At 35.8% G+C, this 14,958-nt stretch overlaps 1 protein-coding gene across 3 annotated transcripts in view; it reads left to right on the top strand.

The window, feature by feature from the left end:
- The window catches only part of vps13b (vacuolar protein sorting 13 homolog B), a 389,126-nt gene that overhangs the window by 314,394 nt on the left and 59,774 nt on the right, over positions 1 to 14,958 (top strand). For all 3 annotated transcript variants that reach the window (XM_003226609.4, XM_008119485.3, XM_062980141.1), the window contains exons 40-42: positions 3,175 to 3,371; positions 5,916 to 6,097; positions 8,893 to 9,242. In XM_003226609.4, the coding sequence (XP_003226657.2) occupies positions 3,175 to 3,371; positions 5,916 to 6,097; positions 8,893 to 9,242 (729 nt within the window). The remainder of the gene's footprint in view (positions 1 to 3,174; positions 3,372 to 5,915; positions 6,098 to 8,892; positions 9,243 to 14,958) is intronic.

The raw sequence follows: 14,958 nt of genomic DNA, 5'->3' as shown, positions 1-14,958 counted from the left end.
GTTATATTTGTCAGGCATGGCCATCCTTAGGAAAAAAAATTAAAATATTAGACATTGAAGCTTCTGAGTAATCATATAAAGTGTGATCCAGATATAATAATGTTGATACCTCCCCAGTTTCAATTGAATAGTCAACACATACATATTTTTTTGTTAAATCAATTAACCTTAAATGCAGTTTCCTTGGAACAAGAAGCACTACTTTTTTGGCAGTTGATAATATATAGGCAGCTATAAGAAACATTTGCCACCAAGTAGTTACTCAAGGGTGCTATTTTTATGAGGAACTAGATACCAGCTACACAGCTTCTCTACATTTGCTACTGCTATGTAATGCATGAACATGTTTTATTTGTTTACTTTCTCCTAATTTTCATTGTTAAGATTGTGTTCTGATCTTTCATAATACCTATGTTGATGGGTGAAGTACTTGGTTTGCATCTTACATTATTATTTTAGAAACTGCGTTTGGAGCCTCTGAAGGTAGTAGCATTCCTATATGGGTTATATTGGTTTCATGTTTTGAATATTGATGTTTAGAATGTCAGTCATCATGAGGCTTCAGAGCAGCTTCCAAAAAGTGTTTAAAAACGTTTTTAAACACTTAAGACATTTTCAACCAGCTTATCAGTACAAAACTATCCTAAACACAGAACTGGAAAGTGAGAGACATGTAAAGAACATTCCAAAGACAGTGTGCCTCTACTGTCACTCAAGTTAAAATCTTCACTAGTCATCAGCAGCAGCAATCACTTGTGGCTGAGTATGATTGTCTTCCAGAAGTAGAGTCTTGGCAGTGGGTTCGTAAGTGACTGTAGAGACCTATTCTAGATCCGCATGATTTTTCACAATAAGATTTCTAGATGGAAGCTGATCCCGACAAGGGTTTGCTTGATGCACCTTCCTTTTGGCATGTTTATTCCTTTCGCCCTCTATTTGTGCCTCTTCAAAATCCACAGCACTGTTGGTAATAGCTGACTTCCAGTTAGAATGCTTGAGGACCAGGGCTTCCCAGTTCTTGGGGTTTATTCCACATTTGTTTATGCTAGCTTAACCAGTAAACCTGAGCTCAGATAGAAAGGTAGCAAATTCTATCTTTCCAGTACTAAAAAAGGTAAAGGTTTCCCCTGAAGTTAATTCCAGTACTTGCATACAGTTATTATTGTCAGGCTGACTATCATAGAATTGATTTCAGCTCTTCCTTGGTTTTTGTAACAACTCATTTCCCGTTACAGATTTCAGTAGTAACTCATTTTCGAGAAGAGAGGCTCAAGCAGCCATCATTTTTGCCTTGCCATGTCACTGTCTCTGTGCCACTGAAAACTCCTTTTGCTGCTAGCTTATGGAAGGTCCAAAGTGTAGAGCAATGCTTTGGTTTGTGTGAATGTATGTTTGTAAATGAGAGTGTATGTTCGAACAGCACTCTTTCAGTGCCCCTGTTTTAAACTTTTATGGCAGCAATGGAAGAAGAGCTATCCCTGGAGATAGCCATTATTTGAAATGTAGGTAAAGTATTAATCATGTTTTTCAGGACAAAAGGAATATAATTTTATTTCACTTATGGGACATTTTCTAGCTCAACTAATATCTTCACTTCCCCTGCCATGAGTCATTTTGTGGAATATACTTGATATCCAAGTTTCAGAGTATTATTTTTGGCAGCTGCTACTGCACAAAGCATTCATCTTCCTTTAAATTTCCCAAGCTGGGCCATTAGTAATACCCTGCATCCACCCACAAGAACAAATGATGTGATATGGTTAGGAATATAGAATTCAAATAAGTTTAAATTCACAAATCTAGTTCCCAAAGCTCTCTTCCACTGTGCAAACCCCCTATGGGTTTCAATGGGACTTTCTTTCGCCTTTGAATATCAGATTATCAATCTCGTTTTAATATTTCACATTACGAACTTTGCTATTTTAGTATTTTGGTGACTTCTGAAATCCTTAAGGGGGTCACTAAAGGATAAATCTGCAGTTTCTATTTTATAGCGTGCATTATATTTTTACTGCATTCTACATATTTGATGACATAAAGGGCTTCCATGTCTTAAACACCTTAGAATGAAGTATTGTGTACAAAGAAATCTGCTTTCTGTTGCTGCTCTGCATGTGTGTGTGTGTGTGTGTGTGTGTGTGTGTGTGTAGCTTTCATATTTAAACAGTTAAGCCAACCTTCACAATGATTATTTGGCAGAAAAATAAAATAGACCTAATGCATGTCTGATTCTCTTATGTTAATTGCTTAGCCTATTTGACTCATGGATAGTCTGCATAGTAAACAATCAGGATCCTGCAATCTGTTTATTTCAGTGCTAGCAATACACAGTGATGACATTTGAAGGGAATTACAATGGATGGTGTTTGCTCTTCCCATAGGATATGATACGTATGGTGTCTCAGACTTACACTTTATAATATTTTTTGCTGAATATCATTATGACAATGGAGAGAGGGAGTGTGAATTGTGAAGGACAGTAACCTCCAAAGCTGACCACACACCGCTCTTATTTTTATTCTTGGCTGAATAAGGAGCAATAAAAACCATTCCCAATAGATGCTTAGACACAGCAGTGGGCAGGATGAGGGTTAACAAGCTGGTGCTCAGTCTAGATAAACCAACACAATGGTTCTTAGGAGAGCTATTATATCTTTACTACTAAACTGCAACTGGATGTGGCCAGTCTTCCTGGGACAAAAAGGTCCTCAGCGGATAATTAGCTGCTCACCCTAGTAATTACTGATTTCTAACACAGATTTACAGTGGGAAATTATTTCTATTTGTATATGTGAGAATTATATCAAAAATTTCAGTCATTTAATCAAAGGCCTAGAAAAAACTTTCCTAATATGAATTTGTAATTGTTACTTGGTAGAGTTTGCAACTACTTAATATCTGTGTTTCTCATATATTTTTATGGCGATGTTATTTTTAGTAGTTAGTTAAAATATAACCAGATGCTAGTGAGGTGCATAAAAGCCTTTATTAATGTCAAATAAATTAATATTGACATTCTGGAAGAAATATTTAAGAGTGTGACTGAAGAGATGACAGCAAATAAAAACATCTTCTATTTCCTTTTTTTAAAAAAGTGGTTATAATATAAATACATGTTTTTCTATTTGTCTCTAAATGACTTGCAACTAAGTTTTGTTTTGTAAAATGTTACAGATTCCCTGCAGCTTGGAATACTGGGATGAGCTCCAGAAGGCATTTGTTGCTTTCAGAGAATTCAGTCTATCTGAAAGCAAAGTCTGCGAGCTGTCACTGCCTACCATCAACTTAATGACTGACCAGAAAGAACTTGTAGCCTCAGACCTTTGGAGAATTGTCCTAAATAGCAATCAGAATTCAGGGGATGACCAAAGGTAATCAAAATTGCAACTATTTAATGAGATAGAGAATTCTGTTATTGTAAATTGAGAAAGCAGGATCATTCACTCTGCCCACAAAATATTTTTATGTGGTGTCCAAACACAGCCATGATCTATTCTGGCACATGCAGTAGGGGAGGGTATTTAAAACATACCTGATGAATGCCCATTCAAGTTGTGTCTAATATTTTTTGTTTGGCTCTTATATTTTAATATTTTTTTCTCTATAATAACCTAAGAAGTGTGTCCCTTGCCTGGCTTTACTGTCATAGTAGATTTAAGTTAAGAAATAGTGATTGGCATAGGATCATCTAGTGAACTTCATACCTCAATAGTATCTTGCAGTCTTATTTCCAAAACTCTAATCTATTACTTGAGCCACTGTACTGGCATTAAATCTTAGACTTCACACAGCAGCACCAGATAAATTTTGTGGCTTATAAACAATTGTCTCCTACACAGCAAGCCAGAGTATGTATGTTGAATATTTGCTTGATTGCACACACAGCTTGAGATATAAATACATATACAGGCACACACCAAAAAAGGTAGACCACAAATTTGTACCGTAGTCTGCACAATTCTTGGTTGCAGTTTGTCTGTGTGTATAAGAATCTTGAAAAAAAGAAAAGGGATAACAAATCAATAAAAAAAATTAACATCTGGTTTCCATTGATCATATCAGGTTAAAATGATCTCTTTATGTTAATTGCGAAGGAATGCATTTTCATCTCTGAGAAGTTAAGCATTTTAGACAAGGTTAATTCCTCAGAATGTGGGACCGTCACAAAATCACCTTTGTGGTTAGCTTAGTATCACAGAAATATGAACTCTTTGGGAACTAGGCATAAAGCTGTGGAGTGTAGTGGACTTTTTTCTCATCAAAGCATTTACCACGATAGTCAAAATCATTGCTACGTGTTCATTAGGGACTTGCCACTCTGGTTAATATTTCCTTTAAAAGTATTCTCTGGAAAGGCTTTGTCAGTGATAACCCTGACAGTATGTGAAGAATTAATGTCTGTTGCAATTGACAAAATAATAATGTAACTCAGAGGGTACTTTCAGGCAACAACAATAATAATAATAATAATAATAATAATAATAATAATAATAATAATAATATAATAATAATAATAAAACTTTATTTATACCCTGCCACCATCTCCCCAACGGGGACTCGGGGTGGCTTACATGGGGCCATGCCCAGAACAATACAATATAAACAGCATATAAAAGAACCGGCTAACATGGGGGGTGGGGGTGGGGGGTTTGAGGAGGTTGTATAGTTTTATTCCTTAAACAGCAGTCTGCTATATATGCTGTGTAGTAGTGATGTTCCTAACCACATAACTTCCTCTTCCCCAACATTTCACACAAATCTCTTCATATGTTGTTCCTCTTCTATGATAATAAAGTTGGCCTTTCAATTTCTCTTATTCTTGGCATCCAGAATATATATATTATTGCATATGAAGAAAATAATCTTTGAGTTCATTAAATTTAAATGCCCAGAAGTAATCTATCAATTAAAATTCATCTATCTGTCCCTCAGATGTGAATGGTGAGTTCATGTGGCCCTTAATCTGCAGCTCACTATAGTGGTCTCTGCAGCTTCCAGTTGCCACCTGCACTTCGGCCACTACCACTTTATTTGAAATTGAAATATGCAATGAAAGGGTCTCTGTTTTCAGGGACCCTGTGAAATACTTGGGTATCCACCTGCTCTTTACATTGTTTTCGCATGTACTGCTGAGTTTCAATAATTAGATGAAGCAGCAGCATAATAAAAAGTGGTATAACCCCATTTGTGTGCTGGAGTATCTGGGAATTTGCCTGCTTCTGAAATACGCTCACACAGAGAATGAGAACAAGAACGAGAGAGAGCTCTTACGATACTAACCTATGTATTATTACCAGCACAATGTTATGCATGTCTACTTGGATGTACCATGAAAAGAACTGAAGTGTTAGAAATGGGGACATTTTAAAGTGTTTGTGGAATAATTTTTGGAAGCATTTCATGATGCCATGATACTGGAAGACATGCAGCACCATATATTGAAAATTATAAAATTACGTCTTTAGAATTCTGTTTTAAAATCCCACATTGAAATTGTTCTCTTTCTGAATGATTGACAGTGTAGTAGTACTCAATGTATACAAAAATATGAAGAGTGTCATCTGTTAAAATAATTCTATTTCATTGTACTTACACTTTTTAAATGCTGTGTTTCATTGATGAAATTAATGCAATGAAAATATGTTTTAACTGTTGTTGAATGATCACACTCTTTTTCCTGTTCTAACAGATTAGTATATTTAATTTGTTCTCCCTAATTAAAAGTGGTAAATGAATTGAAATATCTATCAGGCAAGGTCTGTCTAGAAGTTTTATGTGCATCAGTTGTTGCAGTTAGCAGTTAAAATAATCTTAGTCATTTCTGTATTTTTGCCCAAAGTCAACAGTACAAATGGCCAAATACTTTGATAAGTACTAGGATGTGTTCAAGCAATGCTCTTTATTTTTCCCTTCAGCTCTGAAAGCGAATCAGGCTCCCAAAGTGCTTGTGACCAGCTTGTAACTCCTACTGCCCTAGCAGCTTGTACTAGGGTGGATTCGTGCTTTACTCCTTGGTTTGTGCCTTCCCTTGGAGTTTCAATCCAATTTGCTCATTTGGAGCTCCATCTTTGCCATCATCTGGATCAGTTGGGCACAGGTATGTATGTATCTTACACTCACAAGATGAATGCTATAACTTGCTTTTACTTGTATTCATCATGGCTCCACCTGCTTTATATTTGCAGTTTCTTTGTTGCTAGAACCATATGTTCAGATAGCGTACACCTACCTATCGGTAGCAGGAATGTGTGGGAAAAAGTGTTTGATTCAGTAACTGCAGAAGGTGCTACACTTTCTAAGTCCTGACTAATGGTTGCAAGTGCACCATCACTTTGTTCTGAACTATCTGATAAAACAAATCCAGCTTTTTAGTTTGGCCAGAATTCTTGTACTTTTGCTGAAAGTTTTTACATCCATTGAGCAGAGATTAGAAAGAAAACTCTGAGAATCGAAAACTCAAGTTATTGTAAAAAGAAGGGGAGAAGTCCATCTGTTTTTATTCACTAGTATGTGCTGTTATACAAATGTTGATTTTATTCCAAAAATTTTTTTTAAGTTGTCTGATTTCAAATAATAGTTTCCAAGAAAGATGAACAAATATATACTTAAAAAATAATAATGGGGCTTTGCAATGAAGTAGTTTGTTTATTCCTTTACCTAAAAAAGAAAAAAATGACACATTTTCTGACATGAATATTAAATTAACGTAAAACAATGACATCATTATCATATAACAATAACAATAGTAATAATCATTTTTATTTGTTAGCCACCTCTCCTCAAGGCAAGAAACAGCATAGTTAAAATACATTATAGAAACATAAGACAATTAAAACATATATATTAGAAGACATAGCCATGATTAAAAACACAGTAAAATCATTTGCACCAGTAAAATGTAGGTTTAAATTCATGAGTTGAAATTGACCTGGGTTAACACTGTCTTTAGCTCTTTCCTGTTCCAGCTACTGAATCCATTTCCATATTTTTTACATTTCATGTTACAGACAGTGAGAAAAGCAAAAGCAGCTTGAACCAAACACAACACATATTAGCATATGGACTTTCCTTTTTGAGAAAGAAGTATTCTTAGACTGCTGTTAATTATCATTGTTTTCTTTGCTTGTTTGTTCACAGCGAGACAGTTAAGTATCCACAACTATGGGTATTGTAGATGGACTTTCAGCCAATTTAAGAATGGTTTATTTCTAGTATAATTATTTTCTACATTCTGAAAGTAATCAGTTGTTCTACACTTTGGGTAGTCATTTATTTAAAGTAGGGATGGCAACCTCATTCTCACCAAGGGCCACATAAACCTTATGGTTGCCTTCAAAGGGCCAGCTGTAATTGTAAGATAATTACATTTATTTATTTATTTATTTATTTATTTATTTATTTATTTATTTATTTACAACATTTATATTCCGCCCTTCTCACCCCGAAGGGGACTCAGGGCGGATCACATTACACATATAGGCAAACATTCAATGCCTTTTAACATAGAACAAAGACAAACAAACATAAGCTCCGAGCGGGCCTCGAACTCATGACCTCCTGGTCAGAGTGATTCATTGCAGTTAATTGCAGCTGGCTTGCTCTCCCGCCTGCGCCACAGCACTGTTGCTCTTGCATTGAAAGCTTCATGAGTCACATACAATGACATGGTGGACTGAATTTGGCCCACAAGCTTTGCATTTGACACATGCGAGTTAAAGTAATGTATGTGTGTGGACATGCATGTTTTAAGTCACTTGTCGACTTACGTACCCCATGAATGTGCCCATATCATCATGTTTTCTTAGGCCCCCTCTACACTGCCCTATATCCCAGGATCCGATCCCAGATTTTCTACTTTGAACTTTATTATATGAGTCTCTACTGCCAGAAAATCTGGTATAAACAGATAATCTGGGATCAGATCCTGAGATACAGGGGCAGTGTAGAAGGGGCCTAAGGTAAGGAATATTCAGAGTTGGTTTTTCCAGTCCCTTTCTCTGAAATATAACCTACAGCACCTGGTATTCATTGGCAGACTCTCATGCAAGTACTAACCAGAGCTCATTCTCCTTAACTTCTAAGCTCATTTGGAATTTGGTGCCTTTAGGATATTTAGGTACTCTAAAATACTATGTGGCATATTACAGAAGTAAGAACTGGAAAAAATCACCTCTGAGCATTCTTTGCCTTAAAAAAAACTCCCATGAAATTCATGAACACAAACACACACAATTACATACTGTACACTGCTTTTAGCCTCCTTGGGGAGAGAAATAGCAGGGTATAAATAAACATCATCATCATACGCATTTCTAGACACCTGCATGATTCCACTAATGCATGAGATGGTGCTTTCTTCTGGTGCCTTTCAAAAAATACACTTGATAATGGGATATATTAAAAACAATTTTACTTTTTCATTTTCCCTGTGCATATACTACGTGTTGATCCATATCGCCATTAACAATGTATATTTTATCACTGTGTGCTCCAGAATTAAACAGATGTTACAAATGGGTTTATCCCCCATGTTCTCTTAATGCTAATTTGTTCTCCAGCTTTTAGTTAAAGATCTGTGATTTGGCTCTAGTTTGTTAGGTGGCAATTATTATTTCTGCTGTTATTGCCATAATCATTATCATCAAAATGTGTTGTATAAACAAATGGCTATAGTATACTGCTACCTTCCAAGAATGCTGATTTTTTAACAATACACACATGTGTTTGTGTTCTTATAATTGTATTAATAATCTCAATAACAAAAATATACTGGTCTGATATAGAAGATGTGTGTTTTGCTTCATCAATGATACTGCTCTCATCAACAGTTAGAGTCAGTTTTTGTATGTCTTTCAGGTTTATATCCTGGGTCTTTTTTGTTTTCTTCTACAGCATCACCAAAGTTTCTTCATCCATTTATCTCTGATAAAAATGTGCCATCTGAGCTAGAATACTCAATTATTTCATTCAAAAAACCACATATCTATTTAAGGCAATGGCGTGATGGATCGGTTTTCAAGGAGATACAATTCTCTACCAAGATTCACTGCAAACTCTTGGAATATAGAAACGTAACAATGCAAGATATTGTAAAGCCATTTGGTGTGTTTGGGCAGATTGCTATTTCTGGCAATTTAGTGGAAAGGTTATTGGATGGACAAGTGATGGTGGATCCAATATTTATCAGCTTTGGACAACATGCTGTTCACTCTCTTCATAAAACTCTTCAAGCGTGGCAACAGGTAAGGCAAATAGCCAAACATGAAATGAAAAAGGCTGTCTAGTTATTCCAGTTCAGGATTTTTAAGAATGGAGAAAGTTGGTAAGATACAGGGAAAATATAGGGTTTAGCCAGCTGGCAACAAGTGGAACCACAGATGTTATTGAATATGAATTGAGAGAACAGGCATGCAAATGCAATACGTAGAACCAATTCAAATGTAATGCCAAACCCAGATTAAATGAGCAAAGTTCTGACTTTTGTGTTCTCTCCTCTCCTTGTACAGACAGTACTGCTTTTTAAATAAAAACTGTAGCAAGCTATAAGTACAAGAACTTGTAAACTATAAGTACAAACTGGGATTTAATTGTAGCTTGCAATTTTATTTTGAGGAGCAAGCACACATCATAGTTTTCTGTTTCAGATATAACAGCAGTGGGTGCATTGTGTTCCAGTAGTTATTGACTAACTAGTCCTGTGGCGTTCTGTGGAGTCAAGGCAACACAAAGTATGACCCTAATCCTACAGGCCATTAATTAGATCTGAAGAATGGAAAGACATTTTCACTTTCACAAAGAATCCCCCCAATAACATTTTCTATTGATTCCTTCTACTGTAGACCCCTGTTCCCGTCATCCCAGTACACTGCACACACAGACACAAAAGAACAAGGGCCTGAAATTGCAGTGTTATTGCTCAGAATGTGAATTCAAGTTCATTTCATTATTCTAAATGAATTTAATACTGTATAGTAGATACAGAATCAGACCTAATAAATCATTGTAGTATGAAGCACTGAAATTTTATAAGCTAATAAAATCAAGGTTGTATATGACAGGCTACCCTGTTTCCCCGAAAATAAGACATCCCCTGAAAATAAGACCTAGTAGAAGTTTTGCTGAATTGCTAAATATAAGGCCTCCCCCGAAAGTAAGGCATAGCAAAGTTTTTGTTTGGAAGCATGCCTGCTGAACAAAACACCAGAGCATGCAGGATTGGTAAATGTACGTACCATAGATGGCTGTACATGGAAATAATGGTAGTAACAAGAAATTCTTGATAGGATTCACAGTTTGACTGGTTATTCTGGTTTGTGATGACAGCTACTGTACAGTATATAATAAATGTTCAATTTTTTGTTCAACAATAAATGTGAATTCTTCTTCATGGAAAAATAAGACATCCCCTGAAAATATGACCTAGCACATCTTTGGGAGCAAAAATTAATATAAGACACTCTCTTATTTTGGGGGAAACACGGTACTCGGGAGCAAGCTATCTGTGAAGGTCGAGACTTCACTATAAATTTCTCTCTTTTTCTTTTAGTACGGATTACAGTATTGTGCTGCTAGTGCTGATAGCTGTTGATTTTGTCAGAAAAAACAATGCAGAGATCTTAACCATTTCCTTCAGCTTCGTGTCACCTTCCTCAAAGCTTCTGTTAGATGAAAAAACATCTCCATTGCATTTGATGCCTTGCATGTATTAGTTTTCCCCTATTAATCTAATTGAAAGTATTCACTACATAACACACTGTATTATATTCTGTACATGCAGAAGTAATCATCCAAAACAATCAAATATGTTCACATATTTTTGCTGTTTATTCAGAATGTCTTGAGTTATCCACAGCTATCCAGTCCTATAAGAAAGAACTTCTCTTTACCAATCCAAATGCTTAAACAAAGTTCTGTGCATTAATTACCCATCACAAACTACAATGGTAAAGCTAGAAAAGATAAAACATCTGTTTCATATCAGAGTTTCTTTTTTCAAGGCATTCCATGGTTTTCTTATTGTAAAAGGACGTTCATAAAACAAGAGCTAGTGTGATTTAAATCTTTACAGCTGGTTCAAATATCACTGTGAAAAAAGAGTCTTTGTAGCTCCAATTTCTGCTTTTTGTCATATTTTGAGCAATGTGCTTAACAGAAAACAAGCAAACAGAATTTTGGATGAGACCCATTACGCCTGGGCTCGTGGGACAGCAACTACTGCAAAATGGCCTTCAGAAAAGTGTAGGAGTCTGTGAAGTTAAAAAGTATCTCAGACAGAATATACATAAAATAAAATGCAGTGTATAAATATTTAAATGTTTGAGAACCACATCAGAGTGTGAATGACTGACTTGGACGGCATAGTGCCTTAAAGGAATATTCTGGGTTGGAAACAACAGAATTGTATATTTGATTAAACAGAGCCATATGTTACATGACAGTATACTCTTAACAGGTATGTTCTGTGAATGGTTGGGTCTGAAATATACATGGGGGTGGCAGTGTCCAAATGGCCCACAGGTGGATATGCTTCTGTAATGGTTGCTGTAATTTTCTTGTTTCCTCTCATTCGGGACTTCTTGCCACCCTCTTCTGATGTGGTGGGTGGGTCTTGATTAAAACCTCACCCTAGTTTTCAATTAGGGGACATCAGATGCAGACGTGGGTTCAGAGCTGCTTATTAAGGTTAATTGTTAACAACATGTTCCTTATGTGGCTTCCCCTCTGCCACATACCCAATATGAACTTCCCACTGGTAAGTGTTATTTGGTGTTTTGCCTTCACAATCAATACATTATGCTGCCAGACAAAATCAAGAGCTCCACCATTAGTAAGATTTTTCACATTTTCCAACTGAATATCAGAGACAAGTAATTTTGTACATGGTGTAGATGGAAGCTGACATATGAAGCATAAAGCAATTTGGCCTTGCACCTTTAGGTCAAGAGTTCAAGATTAACAGAAGCCTCTGTCAGTATTTGTTTCTCCCAATATGTGGGAGAATTTTTTTCTTAAATAATGATTGAAGTTTCAGAAGTAGATTAGGCTTTAAAGACATCGTCAGCCTCTTGGCTTTATAATTCTGCCTCACATGTTCAAATCCTGAAACGATGGGTCTTTTTCTTTTACGAGATGATTAATTCACTTCTGTGGGTTTCCTAGTGCAGTCTTCCTATGCATATTTCCTTGAGAGTTGGTCTCACTTAACTCAGTGGGATTTACTCTTGTGTAAACCCATATAGTATTACACTGTTATATCTAGCAGTGGAAAATATACCCTGAAACACAAGGGTTATAGACCAGCCCAAATCTTTTTTATATGCTTAGTTTCAAGCACCTGCTAAATTTTCCCATTTAAATTGATTGCACATAACATTTTAAATGATGGACAGGTCATGCACAAGTGTTTGTACTTAGGTGTGTAACTAATTAAATGCCATAGAGAAGTCATTTACTATTCTAGTGTTTCTGAAAGTCTGTATTTTTCTGCCATTAAAACATTGGTCCAATTAAACTATTTGCCCCTTACGAAGTTTGAGCTGTAGTAAGTTTTTGTTTTGTTTTGTTTTAAATCTATTAAATATGTAATGATGCTTCTCAAACTATCTGATGTAGTGGACTACCAATCAGTTTTCAATTGCAGTTAGATTGACAGATCTCAGGACCTGGCTCTGAGACTCCATGGATCATTTCCAGATTGGAGACAAAAGTGCAAATTATCCAATTTGGCAGGTTTGGCTCCAAGCAAATGGAAATAACCATGTGCAGCACAGCTATAAAGCAGCACATTGCTACAATTTGTGAGCCTTATTTAATGTGTTGCTGCAACTTTCAAAGACTCTCCTGGGTGTATTTATTTTGCTAGATTCCATCTTGCCAAAGCTTATGCTGTACTCTGCTCTCTACTTTCTGACTTGAAATAAGTAACCTAGAAGTAAGTAACCTAGATTAAATGTTCCTTACCCCAACTTCCTAAGTAGGTGAGAAGAATAATATCCTCATTTCACCTTGCTTTGAGAATAGACCCTTTAGCTAAGCTCTGTCTTAATTTCCAAACTTGTTCTCTCTATATGCATGTGAATGCATACTAATGACTGAGTCAGTGAGTTTCTTCTAATAGGAGCAACACCTGAATTTAGCGCATGATTCTCTGGCCCCTTCTTTATAAAATTCTTTATAATAAATCTTTATAAAATTCACATGGAACTGGATTATATGCCAGTGTGGACTCGGATAATCCAGTTCAAAGCAGATATTGTGGATTATCTGCTTTTATATTCTGGGTTATATGGCTGTGTGGAAGGGCCCTCTGAACAAGGAAGATGATGAAATAGCATCTGTAGAACAAATGTGCTACTTTTAGCTAGTCTTGCACAAACATGCTTTCATTTGATACGCTTTAACAAACAAGTGGATCTCCACTAGCATTGGATCTCCATAACCTGCACGTTGACTATATGTTACTTATTTTCATTGTTAAGTCAATAAAGTAAAAGAGCCCTCGACAGCAGTAGTCTTGTTGTAGAAAATGTAGAACACCTTTCCAGAGATGCTCATGTTAAATAGTACCTACAATTCTACAGAAATTCTGAGAGTTTGTTTTTTAAAAACATAAATCAATCTTCATTCCATCACATCTTGGGGTGGTTTAACATTTTGTAAAGAACTTAATGAGTGCAAATAAAGCTACTTCAGTGATGTAACAAGCAGTATTTTGTACTTATAAACATTACTTCTGAAGGTAATTTTAAAGCATTTATTTATTTATTTATTTATTTGCAACATTTATATACCGCCCTTCTCACCCCGAAGGGGACTCAGGGTGGTTTACAAGTATATATACATACAATATATTATATTATACAACTATATCGCAATATTATTAGCAATATTGCATGTAATATAAATATACAATTATAATAGTGAATTATAATTATTATTACATTGTATTACATCATAATATTATTATTAATATTACATGTATATACAATGTATTATAATATTAGTATAGTATAATATTATTATATATCATTAAATTGATACAGGAGACATGATGGAAAGATGTCTTCCCGGCCCCGCCTTCTTCATTCTGCTCCAGATATAAAACTAGCATAGCATGTTATTGCAGATAGGGGCCTCTAGCTGATGTAAAAAGACAAGATGGAACTGTCTTCATGGCTCCCTCTTAGCTCTGGCATCCGAGCGTCAGTTGGAGATGGTGGGAGGGGCCTCAGCTGATCTCATTTTGACAAGAATATTGCAAGTTTTATGCCATTCTTTTGTTGTAGCTGGAGAAGCAATGGAAAATAATTGAAAGCTGTCCCATAATGCATTATTTAGTAATGAACAATTTAGTTTTGAATTTCTGTAACAGATAGAGAGGGAAGGAAAGAAATGTTAAATTCAGGAGAGGTTTGAAGGTGGCATGTCTAATATCTCTTCCATGCCAGAACAACATATGCCAGCAAGTGAAGGTGAAAGAAGAAAGATGTGCTCACTTAGTATTCTCAGGAAGAAGTTGCCAGAGACCAATCTCAATTAAAACCCTTGATTTTTCATCATACACTTGGCCCTCCACTTTTGTGTGTTTGAGTTTTGCGAATTTCATTAGTCACATATTTGTCTAGGAATCTCTAGGTTATCCAATGTAACTTCCACTAGAAGTTGATCATAGAGTAGTTTTGGAAGATCTAGAGATTCAAGGAGAGGTGTTTTCTAGTTTTTGCATGGTTTTGTTTTAAAGGTTGGCCAATTAAGTAGCTATAGTTTGAAGTCAAAAGTTGTGCTGATAGCCACAAACACAACGTTATAAGATTTGAGTAACAGGATACAGGAGGCTGCCGGGCAAGATAAATATAATACAAATGAAGTTACATCTTTATATGTCATACTATACACACAAGGAGAAATAGAAAATTGCACCCAATGAGTTCATTTGGAGAAGAACTACTTAATTCAGTC

The sequence above is a fragment of the Anolis carolinensis genome, chromosome 4, assembly GCF_035594765.1.
Source record: "Anolis carolinensis isolate JA03-04 chromosome 4, rAnoCar3.1.pri, whole genome shotgun sequence".
In the NCBI taxonomy this organism is placed as follows: domain Eukaryota; kingdom Metazoa; phylum Chordata; class Lepidosauria; order Squamata; family Dactyloidae; genus Anolis; species Anolis carolinensis.
This window is presented reverse-complemented; position numbering and strand designations above follow the sequence as displayed.